This window comes from Molothrus aeneus, chromosome 9 (assembly GCF_037042795.1).
Source record: "Molothrus aeneus isolate 106 chromosome 9, BPBGC_Maene_1.0, whole genome shotgun sequence".
Classification (NCBI taxonomy): Eukaryota; Metazoa; Chordata; class Aves; order Passeriformes; family Icteridae; genus Molothrus; species Molothrus aeneus.
The window spans coordinates 1528363-1543518 of NC_089654.1; the positions used below are offsets into that span (position 1 = coordinate 1528363).

General features: G+C 55.8%; 1 protein-coding gene across 1 annotated transcript in view; it reads right to left on the minus strand.

The window, feature by feature from the left end:
- Positions 1–15156, minus strand: part of SGIP1 (SH3GL interacting endocytic adaptor 1) — a 54625-nt gene that overhangs the window by 16996 nt on the left and 22473 nt on the right. The window contains exons 8-17 of the mRNA XM_066556092.1: positions 13812–13823; positions 13299–13310; positions 12379–12403; positions 11971–12022; positions 10773–10858; positions 9020–9112; positions 8086–8160; positions 5913–6350; positions 2985–3106; positions 2149–2275 (exon numbers count right to left, since the gene is read on the minus strand). Of these exons, the coding sequence (XP_066412189.1) occupies positions 2149–2275; positions 2985–3106; positions 5913–6350; positions 8086–8160; positions 9020–9112; positions 10773–10858; positions 11971–12022; positions 12379–12403; positions 13299–13310; positions 13812–13823 (1042 nt within the window). The remainder of the gene's footprint in view (positions 1–2148; positions 2276–2984; positions 3107–5912; positions 6351–8085; positions 8161–9019; positions 9113–10772; positions 10859–11970; positions 12023–12378; positions 12404–13298; positions 13311–13811; positions 13824–15156) is intronic.

Here is a 15156-nt window from a genome sequence, read left to right on the forward strand (position 1 = left end):
AACGCAGAGACAGAGATGACGGAGGGGCACTGACACGGGAACCGAAGAGCTCCTTGCTGTGCCAGGAATTGTCCAGACTGACATGCAGCCAACAAGGAAAGCACACCAGAACAGCACGGAGGACACGGGGATGGAGCAGCCCTGCCCCTGCTCCCAGACAAACTCCATGGGACTTTGCCACAGGGCACGGGAGATGGGGAATGTGCTGGAGCCAGACTCCAGCCCCAGCTGGACTGGGGTGTCCCAGCCCCCCAGGACCTGCAGTGGTCCCTGATCCCAGACCTGCCCTTCCCTGCACATCTCCCAGCCCAGTTTTTCCTCTTTGGGAATTGGAATTTGTCCCTCCTCTGCTGTAGGTTTCCCTGGATGCTCACCCAGCACCAGTGCCCGCCCTGGCCTCGGTGAGGACAAGGAGACGCTGTCCCAAAGCAGACCCCAAACCCTGTCTCTCTCTGCCTGTGCCCCATCCAGCATTTCCTAGGGCTTAGGCTGGATGCCAGCAGAAAAGTTTCCTCATCCAGAGGGTGCTGGCACTGCCCAGGCTGCCCAGGGAATGGTCCCAGCCCCGAGGCTGCCAGAGCTCCAGGAGCGTTTGGACAGCACTGCCAGGGATGGACAGGGTGGGATTGTTGTGTGTCTGTGCAGGGCAGGAGTTGGCTCAATGATCCCTGCGGGTCCCTTCCCACTCAGCATAATCTCTGCATGGAGCTGGAAGTGCAACACCTACAAAATCTGGGATGCTCCTCCTGGCTGCCCTGTTTGGAGTTCCCCGGTCAGGGGTGACACCAGGGCCCCGATTTTGGCTCTGCTCCAAGGAAATCTCCATAGAGGATGTGGGACCCCAGCTTCCCCACCCAGCCCAGCAACCTCAATCCCTCTGCTCAGCACGGGGAGGTCACTAAGTCATCAAAAATATGAGAGAAAAAAGAAATCCAAATGGAGAGCCTGAGGGAGCTGGGGTGGCAGAGCTCAGCTCGCTCCCATCGCCCTTCCCAGCCTCCCGCAGCCCCTGGGACTGTCCCTGTCCTCAGCCTGGCTGTCCCCTCCCTAACGCCGTGTCCCTGTGGCCACCGCGCCCTCAGGCACTGCTAAGGCCACTGCCAGAGGCACAGGGGACGCTCAGGGCTCGCTATCCTGGTGACATTTGTTCCAGCCAGGTGCTGTGACAGTGACCAGCAGCCGGAACAGGCACGGGCACCTACGACACCTGAGAGTGAAGTGACAACAGGACGGAGACGCAGTCGAGACTCCAGCAAAGCCACGGGGAGGGCTCGGTGCCACCGGCACCGCGGGGACAGTGCCGTCACCGGCACCTGCCGGCCGCCGCAGGGGGGTGGTGGCAGCAGTGCCACCGCTCCCCGCGGGGACAGCGGTGACAAACGGCCGAGCGCGCGGGAACTCCCGCCAGGCCGGGTTTTCCAGAGGGTTGGGGAGAAAAGACAAGGGAGGGAGGTGATCCTGGAGGAGATGGAGCCGCAGGAAGCGAGGGGCTGGCAGCCAGGGATGGAGGAGGAGGACGATGGGGAGCGCCGGCAGCAGGGACAGAGGGGACAGGAGGGGACAGAAGGGATGGAGGGGGAGGCGTGGGGGGACCCAGCGCCTGGAGCTGGGAGCTGCCAGCCAGACTCGATTCCCATTCCTCATCTCAGCCCCGGGGTTTTGGCAAACCCCACTTTTCCCAGGAAAACTGCAGCGTTTGGTTCTGCCCCAGGACGTGCTGGGAAGAGCCACTTTCTTTTCCAAGACCCTTTTTCTGTTACCGCTTTGAGGGCAAGTGTGAATTTAAGACATTCCAAGAGATTTAATGTCCCTGGATCCCAAGGTCTGGCTTCCAGCCCCGCTCCCCTCCAGGCACAAGCATCCCCTGCAAAAAAAGCTTATTTTGCCCCAATTTACAGCCCAGCATCACATTTTCTGTTACAATTCCCTTGACTTTCACCAAACATCCATCTCCCACAACATTTGGAAAAATTTCCCTGACAGCATCACCCTCCTGATCCATCACCCCCCTCAAATCCCTTTCAGCATTTCAAACCCTGATGGAAACTAAGGAATCCACCCCAAGGAATAACCTAGGGAATGAAAAGGCCTCAGGAATTACTGGAGGATTAGGAAAGGTGAAAGAACAGCAGTGCTGTGCATGTTTACCAACGGTGGGAGTGGTGGCTGCACTCAGGGAATTGGTGGAAGAAATGGAAGAAGTACTTTCAGCACGGGCTAAAGGTGCTATCGGAGGAGGGCTGGAGGAGTGGATGGGAGGGCTAAAAGGCCTGGACTGGAAAGAAACAAAACAACAAAAAGTTAAAGAAAATCCAAACAGAAACATTTGCATCAAACAAATAAAATTCTGCCTGGACCCTCCTGACTGCCCTGCCGGTGCCCCAGAGGAAAAACTGGAATGAGTTGGGTTGTTTTAGTACCAAAGGCATTTTAGCTTGGAGCTGGGAAAGTAGATTATCCCCACCACTGTGGGGGTGAGTGTGGAGTTTCCCACCCATCCACACCGAGGGTGGGAGCTCCAGGGGCTGTGGCATGGATGGAATGGGCTGGGCATTGGGAAGGGAGCAGTGCCCACCAGGTGCCAGCTCCCCAGGCCCTCAGGGATCCTTTGGGGTCATTTTGTACCCAAATCAGCATCAACCCCAAAGCCCTCACGCCTTACCTGGAGCAGTGTGGGGTGGCACACAGGACAGTCCTGCGCTGGCACCGCTCCTGGGGAGGCTGGAACTGCTCTGCCCCCAGACCCTTCCCGGGGCACGTTCCCACCCCAGCCCTTGCCCTGACTGAGCACTGTGGTTGGCATCACCAGGCTGGCAGAGCAGAGGTGGCACAGCCCTTCCCACGGGGAATCCACAGATCCCGGAGGAGCCCAGCCCGCCCCGGTGACTGCGGCCGGCCCCGCTCCGCTGTCCCATTTCAGACTGGGAACGCCACCCGCCGCCCCTGGCACCGCCCTGCCGTGCCCCCAGCCCCTGCCCACGTACCACATCGCTGACGGGGGGCTTGCCCGGGGGCAGCTTGGGCCGGGACGGGGGCCGGGGCGGTGGCGGCGGGGGAGTGCCACACGGGGCCAGCGGCGTACCGGGCCGCGCCGGGGACGAGGAACCTGCGAGGAAGGAACAAACGGGAGCCGTGAGTGCCCGCGGGCTCTGCCCAACCCAGAGCTGCCCAGCTGCTGTGCGTGGAACGTTCCAGGAGGGATGATGCCCGTGGGTTCCTGGCAGGGGCTGCTCTGTGCCTGGTTCTCTCTGCAAAATTGACATTGTACAGCTTTCCCAAAAACACGGGCAGGAGGGATGGGATGATGGATGGAACGCTGCTCCAGGGCTGGCACAACTGGGAGTTAGGGATCCTTGTCACAGTCACATTTTCTGAAAAATCCCTTTGCCCAGGATTTCTCCTGGGAAGTTGAGAAGCCTCAGAGAAAAAGGAAAACAATATTATCTCGTTTGCTTCTCCTGTGTTGTGCTCACATGTGGAATGTGTTTAGACATTGTTTATCCAACTGGGGATGGTTTCATTGGTTTCATGTGAATTGTTTTGACTCATTGGCCAATCAGGGTCAAGCTGTGTTGAGACTCTGGAGAGAGTCACAAGTTTCATTGTTATCTTCTTAACCTTCTGTCAGTATCCTCTCTGTATTCCTTAGTATAGTTTAGTGTAGTATTCTTTACTATAATACAGTATCATAAAATAATAAATTAACCTTCTGAGAACATGGAGTCAGATTCATCACTCCTCCCTGCCACGGGGCACCCCACAAATACAACAGATCCTCGTCACAGGGCAAAGCTTTGGCCCAGGAAAGGAGGGGAAGGGTGGAAGAGGAAGGTTCTGGGATTTACTGGGAGCACAACACAGCTCCCAACCCGCTGGAAGAGGCTCCTGAAAAAGGGAGCTGAGCTCAAGGCTCACACAGACCCTGCTGCAGAGGGGGATTTCTGTGACCAAATGGGAATGCCAACACATGCCTCACGGGCGAGCCAGGAGCCAGGAGCCTTCTACACTCCACACACAGGAATTCCTTCCAGAAGAAGCCCAGCAAGATCTGGGGCACCAGGCCATGAAGGGCAGCAGGAATGGGAGGGAACTCGGAGCTCATTGCCGGGATAGCTGAGCCAGTGTTTGTCACCAGCTTCCATAGGGCTCAGCAGCTCATGGCTCAGACTGATGAGATGATAGCTTAATGATTTCCCACTGACAAGAGAATAATTTCCTGAGTTCTTTGGGTGATAACTCAGATTAAGCAAAGATCAAAGCTGGATTTATAGAAACAAGAAGAGGTGAAGGAGAGCAGGCTCAGACAAGAGAGGGCCTGGCTTAAAGGGAGTAAATTCCAGTCATTCCTCTGCACAACTCCAAAATTCAAGCCACTTTTATTTCAAAGCCTAATTTGGGAACCAAAGTTTGAATTTTTCCTTCCTTATCCCAAGAAAAGCCAGAGAAAATAGGAAATATTGAGGGAAAATAACCTTGCAGGACTGAGTGTCGGGGAGGGTTCTGTGGCCACCAGGTAGCCAAATCCCAGCCAGATGGTGGCTTCCATCCAGGGACTGGACATTTCCTAAACCAGAAACCGAGAGCATGTGGAAACCAGCATGGAATCAGAAATCTGCTGGAATGGTGGCCTTGGAGCAGTGTGGGGTGGTGGAAGGGGGTTGGAACAAGAGGAGCTTTGAGATCCCTTCCAACCCAGCCCTTCCACCATGACCCCACACAGGTCCCAGCCCTGCCTTGGTGACACCCACAGGCTCTGAGGGCAGCAGGAGATCCTGGGGTGGCTCTGCTCCACAGCGCCCAAAACCCAGCCTTGGAAAGGTGGGAGGGGTGGGACAGGCACAGGATCTGTGCTGCAGACCCTGCTGCAGCTTTTGGAGGATTTGCATCATTTTTGTGTGGCTTTTTTCATTCATTTCCCATTGCTGCCCAGACTGAGACAGGAGGCAGCTCCTGGAGCAGGGCTGTGGATCTTCTGGGCCAGGCTTCTCCATCCATCCACCCCCACAGGGGGGCCCTGGCATATCTCCATCCTGTGCTCAGCTGGGAGAAGCAGTGCAGGATGGATCCTGGTGTTTCCTGCTCCTGGAAGCTCTTGGAAAAGTTCCAGCCCCCACAGAGACCCTGCCCACCCCCCGGGCCAGCACAGAAAAGCCACCAGCACTGAAGCAAAGCCACATCTGCAGCACCAGCCACACTCAGGGCACCCTCCCGGAGGTGACAAATCCCCCGGGCAGTGACACAAACCCCCAGCTCCCACCAGGAGGTGGCAGGGGTCAGACACGGAGCTGGGGGGCTGCACTCCCACCCCACCACCATTGCAGGTTCCTTCAAGACCCTGATTGCCCCCAAAAATCACCTTTGGTGGATGCGGGGTGGGAGCACAGGGCTGAGCTGGGCTCAGGCCCTAAATGAGCAGGCTCAGGCTGCAGCTCCTCAGGCAAGGAGTGCGAGTAAGCCGAGCCTCCCTGGCTCATTTGCCTTAATGAACATTTATAATTAAGCAGGTGAAGGCAGGCAGAGCCAGCAGCTTCTCCCGGGGGAGAGGTTCAGCCCAGAACACATCTCCCATCCACGCCCAGAGCCAGGAAGAGCTGAGCACCATTCCCACCTGGGAATTACCGGGATGAGAGGATGCGATAAAAACAATCACCCCGACCCTGATGTGAGGCTCGCTCAGACCATTTACCCGAACCATTCCATCCCCACGGAGGACACAACCGCAGCAACAACAACAACAACAACAAACACCACCAACAAGAAGCCCGCGCCCGGTTTGGTGCGGGAAGGGCTCCGGGAAAGGAGGACACGGGAGGTGCAGGACACGGGCGGGCAGCAGGGCACGGCCGGAGGGACACAGCCAGGCGGGAGGGTCACCAGGGCCACACGGCAGCACACCCGAGCTCAGCACGTACCGCTGGCGCTTCCCGTGCCGGCGCCGGGTCCGGGGGACGACACCACCGCGCGGTAGGTGGGCGGCGGAGGGGGCGGCGGGGTCCCTCTCTGGCCCGGCCCAAAATCTTTGGGAGAGGCGACCGGCTCGGCGGAATCATCCTTAAGGTGGGGCTGCTCGGGGAGCTTCTTGGGAGCGTCTTCCAGCTGCAGCGGCGAGGGCAGCGGGCGGGGAGGCTCGGCCGGAGCGCTGGCCGGGCTGCCCGCCGGGGACGGCGCTTTGTCCCGGGGCGACAGCTCCGGAGGCGCGTTCTCCGGGGATTGATCGGAAAAATTGACCCACTTGTCTTCCGCGGTGGCAGCAGCAGATTTGGGGGACGGCACGGGGCCAAAAATGCTGTCCAAGTCATTGATGGACGGGAGTTTGTCCCGTTTGGGCTCTGCTGCTGCCTGGTCCCCTCCTGCGGTCAGAGGAGGTTTATTTTACACCGGGCGCTAAGGAGGGCTGCGCTACTCGCTACGGGCTCTACTTCTACGGGAGAGGCTCTACAATCACCTTTTCTCATCTATATTTATATAATTCATGGGCAAGAACGTTTCCACCACAGCCAGGTGTGACATGGAATGAATCCCGCGGGATCCAAAGGCTGGAGGAGGGAGCATGCACCACGAGCCAGCACTCACAGCCAAGAATCTCAAATTCACAGCCTTTTTTGTCCTCTAAACCGCATCACGTCCTTATCAGCAACTCTGATTTATCAGCAGGTACCAAAGGTGTGCACTCAGCGCTCTGGCACGCCCCACTCTCTCCATATATATATATTTATAAACACTCAGGTATAAATACATATATTCAGACATGCTGGTTGGACACTGCTGGAGTCTGGGCATGCAGCACAGGATGCACACGGGGAGTGTATTCCAGCCACAGGGAATGCATCCAGCCACAAGCAGGAACTGATCAGGATTTTAGGGCACAGAAGGGGATTTTGAGGCACAGAAGGGGATTTGAGGGCTCTGCTCACTGAGCCACCACACAGCAACATTCCCAGCTGACTCCAGAACCACCACAGATCCACCAGCCAAGCACTTCACATCCAGGGAAGGGAGAGCCTGACACTCAATGCCCCTTGGGCTCCTCGTGGCAGCATCACCCCATCCCTGCTCCTCTGTTTTGGGGGTCTACATTTAGGGTGGGGGGGATAAAATAGGAATTTGCTGAACCAGACAAAACCAGACCTCAGCCACTTGCTCCACAAATACACAAGGCACAGCCCAGCAAATGATCAGGCATTTGCTGCTGGGAATGAATGGATGGATGGACATGGACACCCAGCCAGCCTGGAAAATCGGGATTTGGGAGCACGGATGAGATGGGGATGGACAGAGCAGGAGGCTCCTCGCGGCACAGGGGTTTCACCCCGAGGGGCTCTGGCTGGCCCCGTGCAGCCTTCCCTGCTCAGACCCCACTTTTGCACCAGCCAGCACCATGAATTATATGCTTGGAAGCAGCACCTGCTGTCCTCTGGCTGCATCCAACACCTTTCCATCCCTGCCCTCAGGCTGTCCCTCATTCCCAGCACCACTTCCCTTCCCTGCCCCGGGCTGCAGGATCAGGGGGCCTTTTCCCACCTCTCAGCAGGGATTTGGGGGCAGGGAATGCAGGAGCAGCTCCTGCCACCGGCAGACCCTGCACAACTCTGGTTTCCTCAGCACAGGCTGTGCAGGGCTCTGGAACTGGGAATATATCCCAGCTTTCAGCAGGATATTGAGGCTAATCCTGCACTGCATTCCCAGAGCGACTGATCCAAAGGCAGGGATGGTGTAAAGAACATTAATTTGACCAGGGTGAGACCGACTTGGGAGGCAAAAACATCTTTGTGCTGCTTCTACTGCAGCATCCACTGAGACACCAGGGCTGGACCCAGGGCCAGGCTGGACACTGGGGCTGGGAGCACCTGGGACAGGACAGAAATTCCTCCCAACCCAGCCCAGTCTGGAATTCTCTGAATTCCAAGGGCAGAGGATGCACAGGGACCAAATCTGTGCCCACAACGCAGCCACAGGGATGGGGACGTGTCCCCCCCAGAGCTGGGGATGGGATATGTCCCCTCCCCAGTGTCACCCCCGAGCCGGGGCTGGTTCCCCTGTCCCACCCCCGAGCCGGGGCGGTCCCCGCGTCCCCGGTGCCGTTACCGATGGCCGGGGGCAGGGGGGAGCCGGTGCGCGGCGGCGTGGCCGGGATGTTCTTCGGGGGGAGCGGCGGAGGGGCTGGAAGAGAGCACAGAGAGGGAGGGGAGAGTTCAGCCGGAGAGCAGCAGGGACAGCCCCTGCGATGGCAGACGGGATCCCTGGGAAAGGGGACAAGGCAGGGATGGGCCCCCAGCCCCAGTGTCCAGCCCGGCCTTGGGCACTGCCAGGGATGCAGGGGCAGCCACAGCTGCTCTGGGGATTCCATCCCATCCCTCCCCGCCCTCACAAGGAGGAATTCTTCCCAACATCCCATTAATTCCTTCCCAATACCCATCCCTCCCTGCCCTCTGGCAGTGGGAAGCCATTTCTCTCGGGTTTGATGGAATTTCCCCCCTTTTCTCACATCTCCTGTTTCAACCCCCTAAATTAGCATTTTAATTAAACCTGGATCCTCCGAGGCACGGAGTTGCCTCCACCTTTCTCCCGTGCCCATCCCAAGTGGATTCAGGATGTGGATCCGGGATCGGGAACGCTGGGGCTAATTAACAGCGGCTAATAACCAGCTGTGCTTTACAGGGGCATTTCTGCAGAGGAAATGGCTCCGCAGCTGCCCCGGGGCGGAGCGAAAGCTGCAATAAAAATCCGGGGTTGGGGCTGTGCTGCTCTCCCTGACGTTATCCTGGAAAAACCGGTGCTTCCCACTTTTCCAGCCAAGTCACCTCGGCATGAACGTGCAGGATCAGGATCCACCCCATCCCTGCACCCCTTATCAATCCCTCTCCCTCCTCCACCCCACAGTGCTGTCACCCAAGCCAAACAAAGGGGAAAAAAAAACCCTTTAATTTAAAATATCATGGAACTGCACAGCCTGGATGAGGACAGCTCAAATCTTTGGCCTGATTTCTGGATATATTAATTTATTTGCATGGTCACTTACTTCCAGTTGGAAAAGGTCTTGGAAGTTTTGGGGACTCTACGTTTGTGTTGATGGGCTGGACTGACCCCCATATCTCAGGCTGGTCCAGAGCAGCTGAAAAATCAAAAATAAACATTTGGAAACAATGAAAAACCCAAATATTTACTTCCCATCACCCAAACACATGGATGAGACGCTGAGGCTCTGGGAAAAGAGGGCCCAGACAGTGACAGAAACCTCATTAATTAAGGACAGGGGGTTCTGTAACGGTGGATAATTAAAATCCTGTCTGATTTTGAAGCAGGACATGCAATTAGTTTGACACTTATGCTGCTTGACAAACAAAACAATGCCAGGGATGGATTTGGAGGCTTATTATGGGAAGGAAAACATTGTATTGATGGCCAAAGTGGTCTGGAATTTTAGGATATGCAAACAAAAAACCCCATCAGGTAGCAAAATGAAAAGATAATTGTAATCCCAGAGAATAAAGGGGGTGGGGGGGGGGAAGATATTTTCATGTATAATTTAGATTTCTTGGAGGTTTTGTGCAGAGAACTGCTTCCAAACGTTGCTTTGATTAAAAGAATTAACTGGAGGTGTTAATGACGGGACATAACGAGGCTATGAGGGCAGTGGCCCTCCAGGAGGAGGAGGAGGAGGAGATCTCTGGGAAGAACCCGCTCCAGGGCATGGATGGGGTTGGTTTTGGGGAAAACAAGTCTTGCAAGGTTCCTGTGCTTTGGGAAAGCTGGGAAAATCAGCTTTGGAAAGAAGCAAAGTGTCTCTGTGTTAAAGGAGGGAAAAATGACATTTTGAGATGGCATTTCCTAGGCATGGAGAGGTGCAAGGCTTGTCCAACAGCTGCCTCCAGAATCCTGCGTGGAGTTAAACCCCCCTGCTCCAGGGTGAAGATTTGGCTGGAAAATGCTGAGTTTTGATATTCTTGAGCTGTTTGTTCCCTGTCAGGATCTCTCCCAGACCTCATAATTAACTAATTGACTTAAGCACTTGCTGTGTTTCCACCCAGCCTGAATTAACCCTGAACATGGTCACCTGTCCTTCAACCCCTGCCTGGGCTCCTTCCTCCTGCAGCAGGAGGGCTGAGAACCTGGGAATCTGGGAATTGTCCAGCTTGGAAAAGCCCTCAGAGCCCGTGGAACTGCCAGTTCCACCCCTGCTCTTGTCCCCAAGTGCCACCTCCACACAGCTCTGAAATCCCTCCAGGAACGGGGACTCCACCCCTGCCAGGGCTGGAAAACCTTCCCATGTCCCTGACAGGAGATGCCACCGTGGCCCAAAGTCACCATGGACCCAAAGTCACTCACCAGGTCCCCAAAGTCACCCACCATGGCCCCAAACTCCCTCATCCCAGCCCCAAACTCACCCTGTCCCCAAACTCACCCACCAAGTCCCAACCTCAGTTGCCGTGCCCCAAGCTCACTCATCCTGGCCCCAAACTCCCTCACCCCAGCCCCAAACTCCCTTTCCCTGTCACCAAACTCACACGCCCTGGGCCAAAGCTCACCAGGTCCCCAAAGTCCTTCACCCTAGCCCCAAACTCACCCACCATGGCCCCAAACTCCTTCACCCTGGCCCCAAATCACCAGGTTCCCAAACTCACCTGTCCCGATCCCAAACTCCTTCACCCTGTCCCCAAACTCACCCACCCGGGCCCCAAACTCCCTTGTCCTGTCACCAAACTCCCCTGCCCTGGGCCCCAAACTCCCCTGTCCCAAAGTCACTCACCATGTCCCAAATGCCCCAAACTCACCATCCAGCTTGTGCTCCTCGAAGGCCGACTCCAGCGGGGGCCCGAAGAGCGGGGCCAGCGCCGCCGGGTCCTCCCCGGCCTTCTTGCTGTGGGGAGAGAGCACAGGGCGGCCATGAGGGGCAGGGTTTGTGGGGTTTGTGGGGTGAGAGAGCACAGGGCAGCCATGAGGGGCAGGTTTGTGGGGTTTGTGGGGTGAGAGAGCACAGAGCGGCCATGAGGGACAGGTTTGTGGGGTTTGTGGGGTGAGAGAGCACAGAGCGGCCATGAGGGACAGGTTTGTGGGGTTTGTGGGGTGAGAGAGCACAGAGCGGCCATGAGGGACAGGTTTGTGGGGTTTGTGGGGTGAGAGGAGCACAGAGCGGCCATGAGGGGCAGGTTTGGATTTGTGGGGTGAGAGAGCACAGGGCAGCCATGAGGGACAAGTTTGGTTTCTCACCATGTTTCTGAGACAAACACAAAGATTTTTGAGGACTTTTTTTACCCCAGACCAAGGAGGAGCTGGCCAAACATGGGGTTCCAGGTGGGGGAAAGGAGCAGCACCCCAGTGCCAACCCTGTGGTGCCACAGCAGCTGCTGGGACACCGAGTTGCTTTGGGATTAGTCAAAACTTCATGGAAAAGGATTAAAAAAATAAAAACTTGAGGTCTGGGCCATGCTCTGCTCCAACACACCTTGAGTCGACCCCTGGAGCTGCACAGGGCACATTCCCAGGGAGATTTGGCTTTATTCCATAAAAACTTGCATGTTTGCTGTCCTGAATCAATACACCCCCTCCAAAGCTTGGCCAGCTGCTCCCTATGTATCAGGCTGAAGGTGGCTTCCAGCAGGGAATGCCCTTGGAGAGCAGGGATGGGCACTGAGCATCCCAACCACCACCAGCCCCTCAGTCCTGCCAAAATCCTGCAATGGTTTTGGGTGGAAAGACCTTAAAGTCCTTCCAGTGCCACCCCTGCCATGGCAGGGACACCTCCCACTGTCCCAGGCTACTCCAGCCTGGCCTTGGGCACTGCCAGGGAGCCAGCCAGAGCAAATCTGGGAATTCCATTCCTCCCCCTCCCAGGGAACAATTCCTTCCCAAAATCCCATCTGCCCCTCCAGCTTCCCATCCAGCACAGTGCAAGTGGGAATGTCCCAGTCCCAGGTGGGATGAGGAGCCTGAGCCTGGGATGGTCCCAGCCAGGACGATCCCTGCACTGACCTGGCGGGGTCTGGCGTGGGCGTGGAGCGCCGGGGCCGCGTGATCTCCTCACCTGGGACAGGACAGGACACACATGGATGAGAGTCAGAGCCATTCCCACCCCAGAGCAGCCCCCTGGCCCCCAGACCCTCTGCTGGCAGGGGGGGGTCACACCTGGTGTCCCAGGGATCCGGGCAGGAAAAATCTGCTTTTAATAAATACAGATTTATTTCTGTACAGAGCTGAATCAGGGAACTGCTCTGCTGCAGATGTTCCCCACACCTTCTCCAGGGAAAGCTTTTGGGAGCCACCAGCTCTGCCAGGATCATTTTAACTAAATTTAACTCACTCCTTTTCCCACCCCCGCTCCCCAAAACCCCCCAGGAGGTGCAAGGAGTGCTGGTTTTATGGACTGCAGGAGATACTTACTGGATAAATTCCTTTTAATCGTCCCCTGGAAGGAGAAACACAGGGATCAGTGGGATGCATGGGGACAGGGGTGCGTGGCAGTTGTCACCCCAGGAGCAAAGCAGCCCAGCAGAGGTGGCAGGAGCTGTCTGAGGGGACATGTCCTGCAAGAGCCTGAGCTCCAGGGAGCAGAAAACCCTGCAGGAAATTGCTGAGCCACACAAAGGCACCGCTGGCAGCTCTGCTGTGCCCAGTGCCACCTCCACAGGGGCTGGGAATGGGCACATCCGCTGGGAATGGGCACACGCACTGCCATGGGCAGCTGTGCCAGGGGCTCGTGGGGCAGAAGCCAAACCCTCCCAGCCATGGGAGTGGGGACACCCCAGAACCAGAGCGGGGTCTCCAGGGATCCCCATCACTGAGGGCCCTCAGTGCTATCACTGGGTGTCACAGACATCTTTTATGAAAAATCTTTTATTTTGGATTTTTCCTCCTGAGAAGCTGAGAGGCCTCAGGAACAAAATGCAAACAATGGTTATCTGCTGCTGTGGAATGCAACAGGTGGGTCTGGGATTGGGCTCATGTGGTTGTTTCTAATTAATGGCCAATCACAGCCCAGCTGGCTCAGACTCTGTCCGAGCCACAAGCCTTTGTTATCATTCTTTCTTATTCTATTCTTAGCCAGCCTTCTGATGAAATCCTTTCTTCTATTCTTTTAGTATAGTTTTAATGTAATATATATCATAAAATAATAAATCAGCCTTCTGAAACATGGAGTCAGATCCTCGTCTCTTCCCTCATCCTGGGACCCCTGTGAACACCGTCACAACTGGGGTGACACAAGGGGCTGTGTGACACCCCTGGCAGCTGTCCCCATGCCCTGTGCCCCCACAGAGCCCAGTATGAGCAGGGACCCCCCGTGCCCCCCTCCCAGTTCTTACCGGGCTGCGCCGCTGCGGTCAGCGAGAGGGGAGAGAAGAGACACCTGGTCAGAGAGTGACACGTCAGCACCCCAGGGCCCCAGCTGCCACCACCACGCCTTGTGGGCCACCCTGGGACAGCCCCCCAGGGGAACCCGAGGCCTGGGAAATGGGGGGATCTCCCCCCTGGAAGCTGAGTTCTCTTGGAGAAACCCCAGTGGCACCACAGATGGGTTTCCTGCCTTCTCCTCCCTTTGGATGTGCCCCAGTCCAGGTAAAACCGAGCCCTTACACACCTGGTCCAAATTCTTGGACCTCAAACTACATCCCCAAAGCAATCTCAGAGCCAAGCCCAGCTCTATTTTTACACGTTCTATTTTAAAACACTCTAAGTCAGCAATAAAGGAAATTAAACTTCATTCTAGAAGGGCAGGATTTGTTATTTGCTTTTGGCATTTCAGCTCTAGAGACAGGACAAGAGCACACACAAAGCCAGGTTAAAATATTCCAGGAGATAAAAATTGCATTTCTTACCGGACTTTTCCTCTAAAAGGTGGCAGAGAGAGAGAAAAAAGAAGGAATGAGAAGGTGAGGGATTTTTTTATAAAGAGGAATCAAAGATTTGTGTCAGGTTAAAGACAAAGCAGAGGGACAGGAGTGCTCCAGCTTCACCCCTCACGTGGGAGACTGGAGGGAGAGGGAGCATTTGGAAATGGAAAAGTTGTGTCTGAGCCATTTTAGGGGAAGAATTCCATTGTTTTATCATGACAGGCCCCGCTGGCCATTCCCAGTTAAGGCACCAGAACTCCCAGTCCAGAGGGCTGGGAATGATGGTGACTATGGACAAGGATTCTGGATGCCCAGAGCAGCTGGGGCTGCCCCTGGATCCCTGGCAGTGCCCAAGGCCAGGCTGGAGCAGCCTGGGACAGTGGGAGGTGTTCCTGCCATGGAATAGGATGGGATTTTAGGTCCCTCCCAGCCCAATTCATGGGATTTATGATCTCCTTCCCGGCAATTCCAGAGCTTTGTGGCTGGTTTGGGAGAGAAGACAAGCCCAGGATGAGGGCAGGGACCTGGCAGTGAATTCTGGAATTCCTGTGGATGCCTGGCAGTGAATCCTGGGATTCCTGCAGGTTCCTGCAGGCAGCTCCTGCCCGGGGCTCTGGTGCTTTCCTGGCCCATCTGCTCCCTTGGCTGCATGTCCTGGCTTTGGGATCCTCCTGCTCAGCCTCGGGGGCTTTCCCTGAGCACATTCCAGGGAGGCTCCAACCCAGCCCAGGGATCCCCTCCAGCCCAGCACCCAAATCCCTCAGCCCACCCCACACTGGGATCCTCCTCACCCCTCCCCAAACCCCCAACCTCAGCAGGAAAAACACCACGGGAAAAGGGAGAGAAAAGTCCTATTTGGTAAAATGCACATTCTACCAGAATTTGGTTTTCCTAATATTATTATCATCAATATTAAATTGTTCATTTTGAGACTGGGTTTTCCCCCCTCTTTTTGTGCTTCCCAAAGCATCCAGCTGCCATTTCTAATCCTGGAATGCCAACAAACAGGGACTCTCTGGTTGGGAAGCAGAAACAAAGCTCATGGATTTTGTTTGACTTTGGCTTGGAGAGCCATTCACACTCCAGACCCAGGTTATTTATAAATCATGGAAAGCTTTGTCTGGGAAGTCACTTCAGCCCACACCAAAACCTCCTGAAAGCCCAGAATCCCATCTTTTCATGGCTGAACAGATTGGGATGAGCCAACAGGAATCTTAACAAGCTCAGGAAAAGCAGAGGGGGATAGACTTTATGCCAGGATGGGCTAAGGAAAAATGAGCTTTCCTTCCAGGAACCCAGATTCCCCTCCAGGGTGGGAAATATCCCTCTA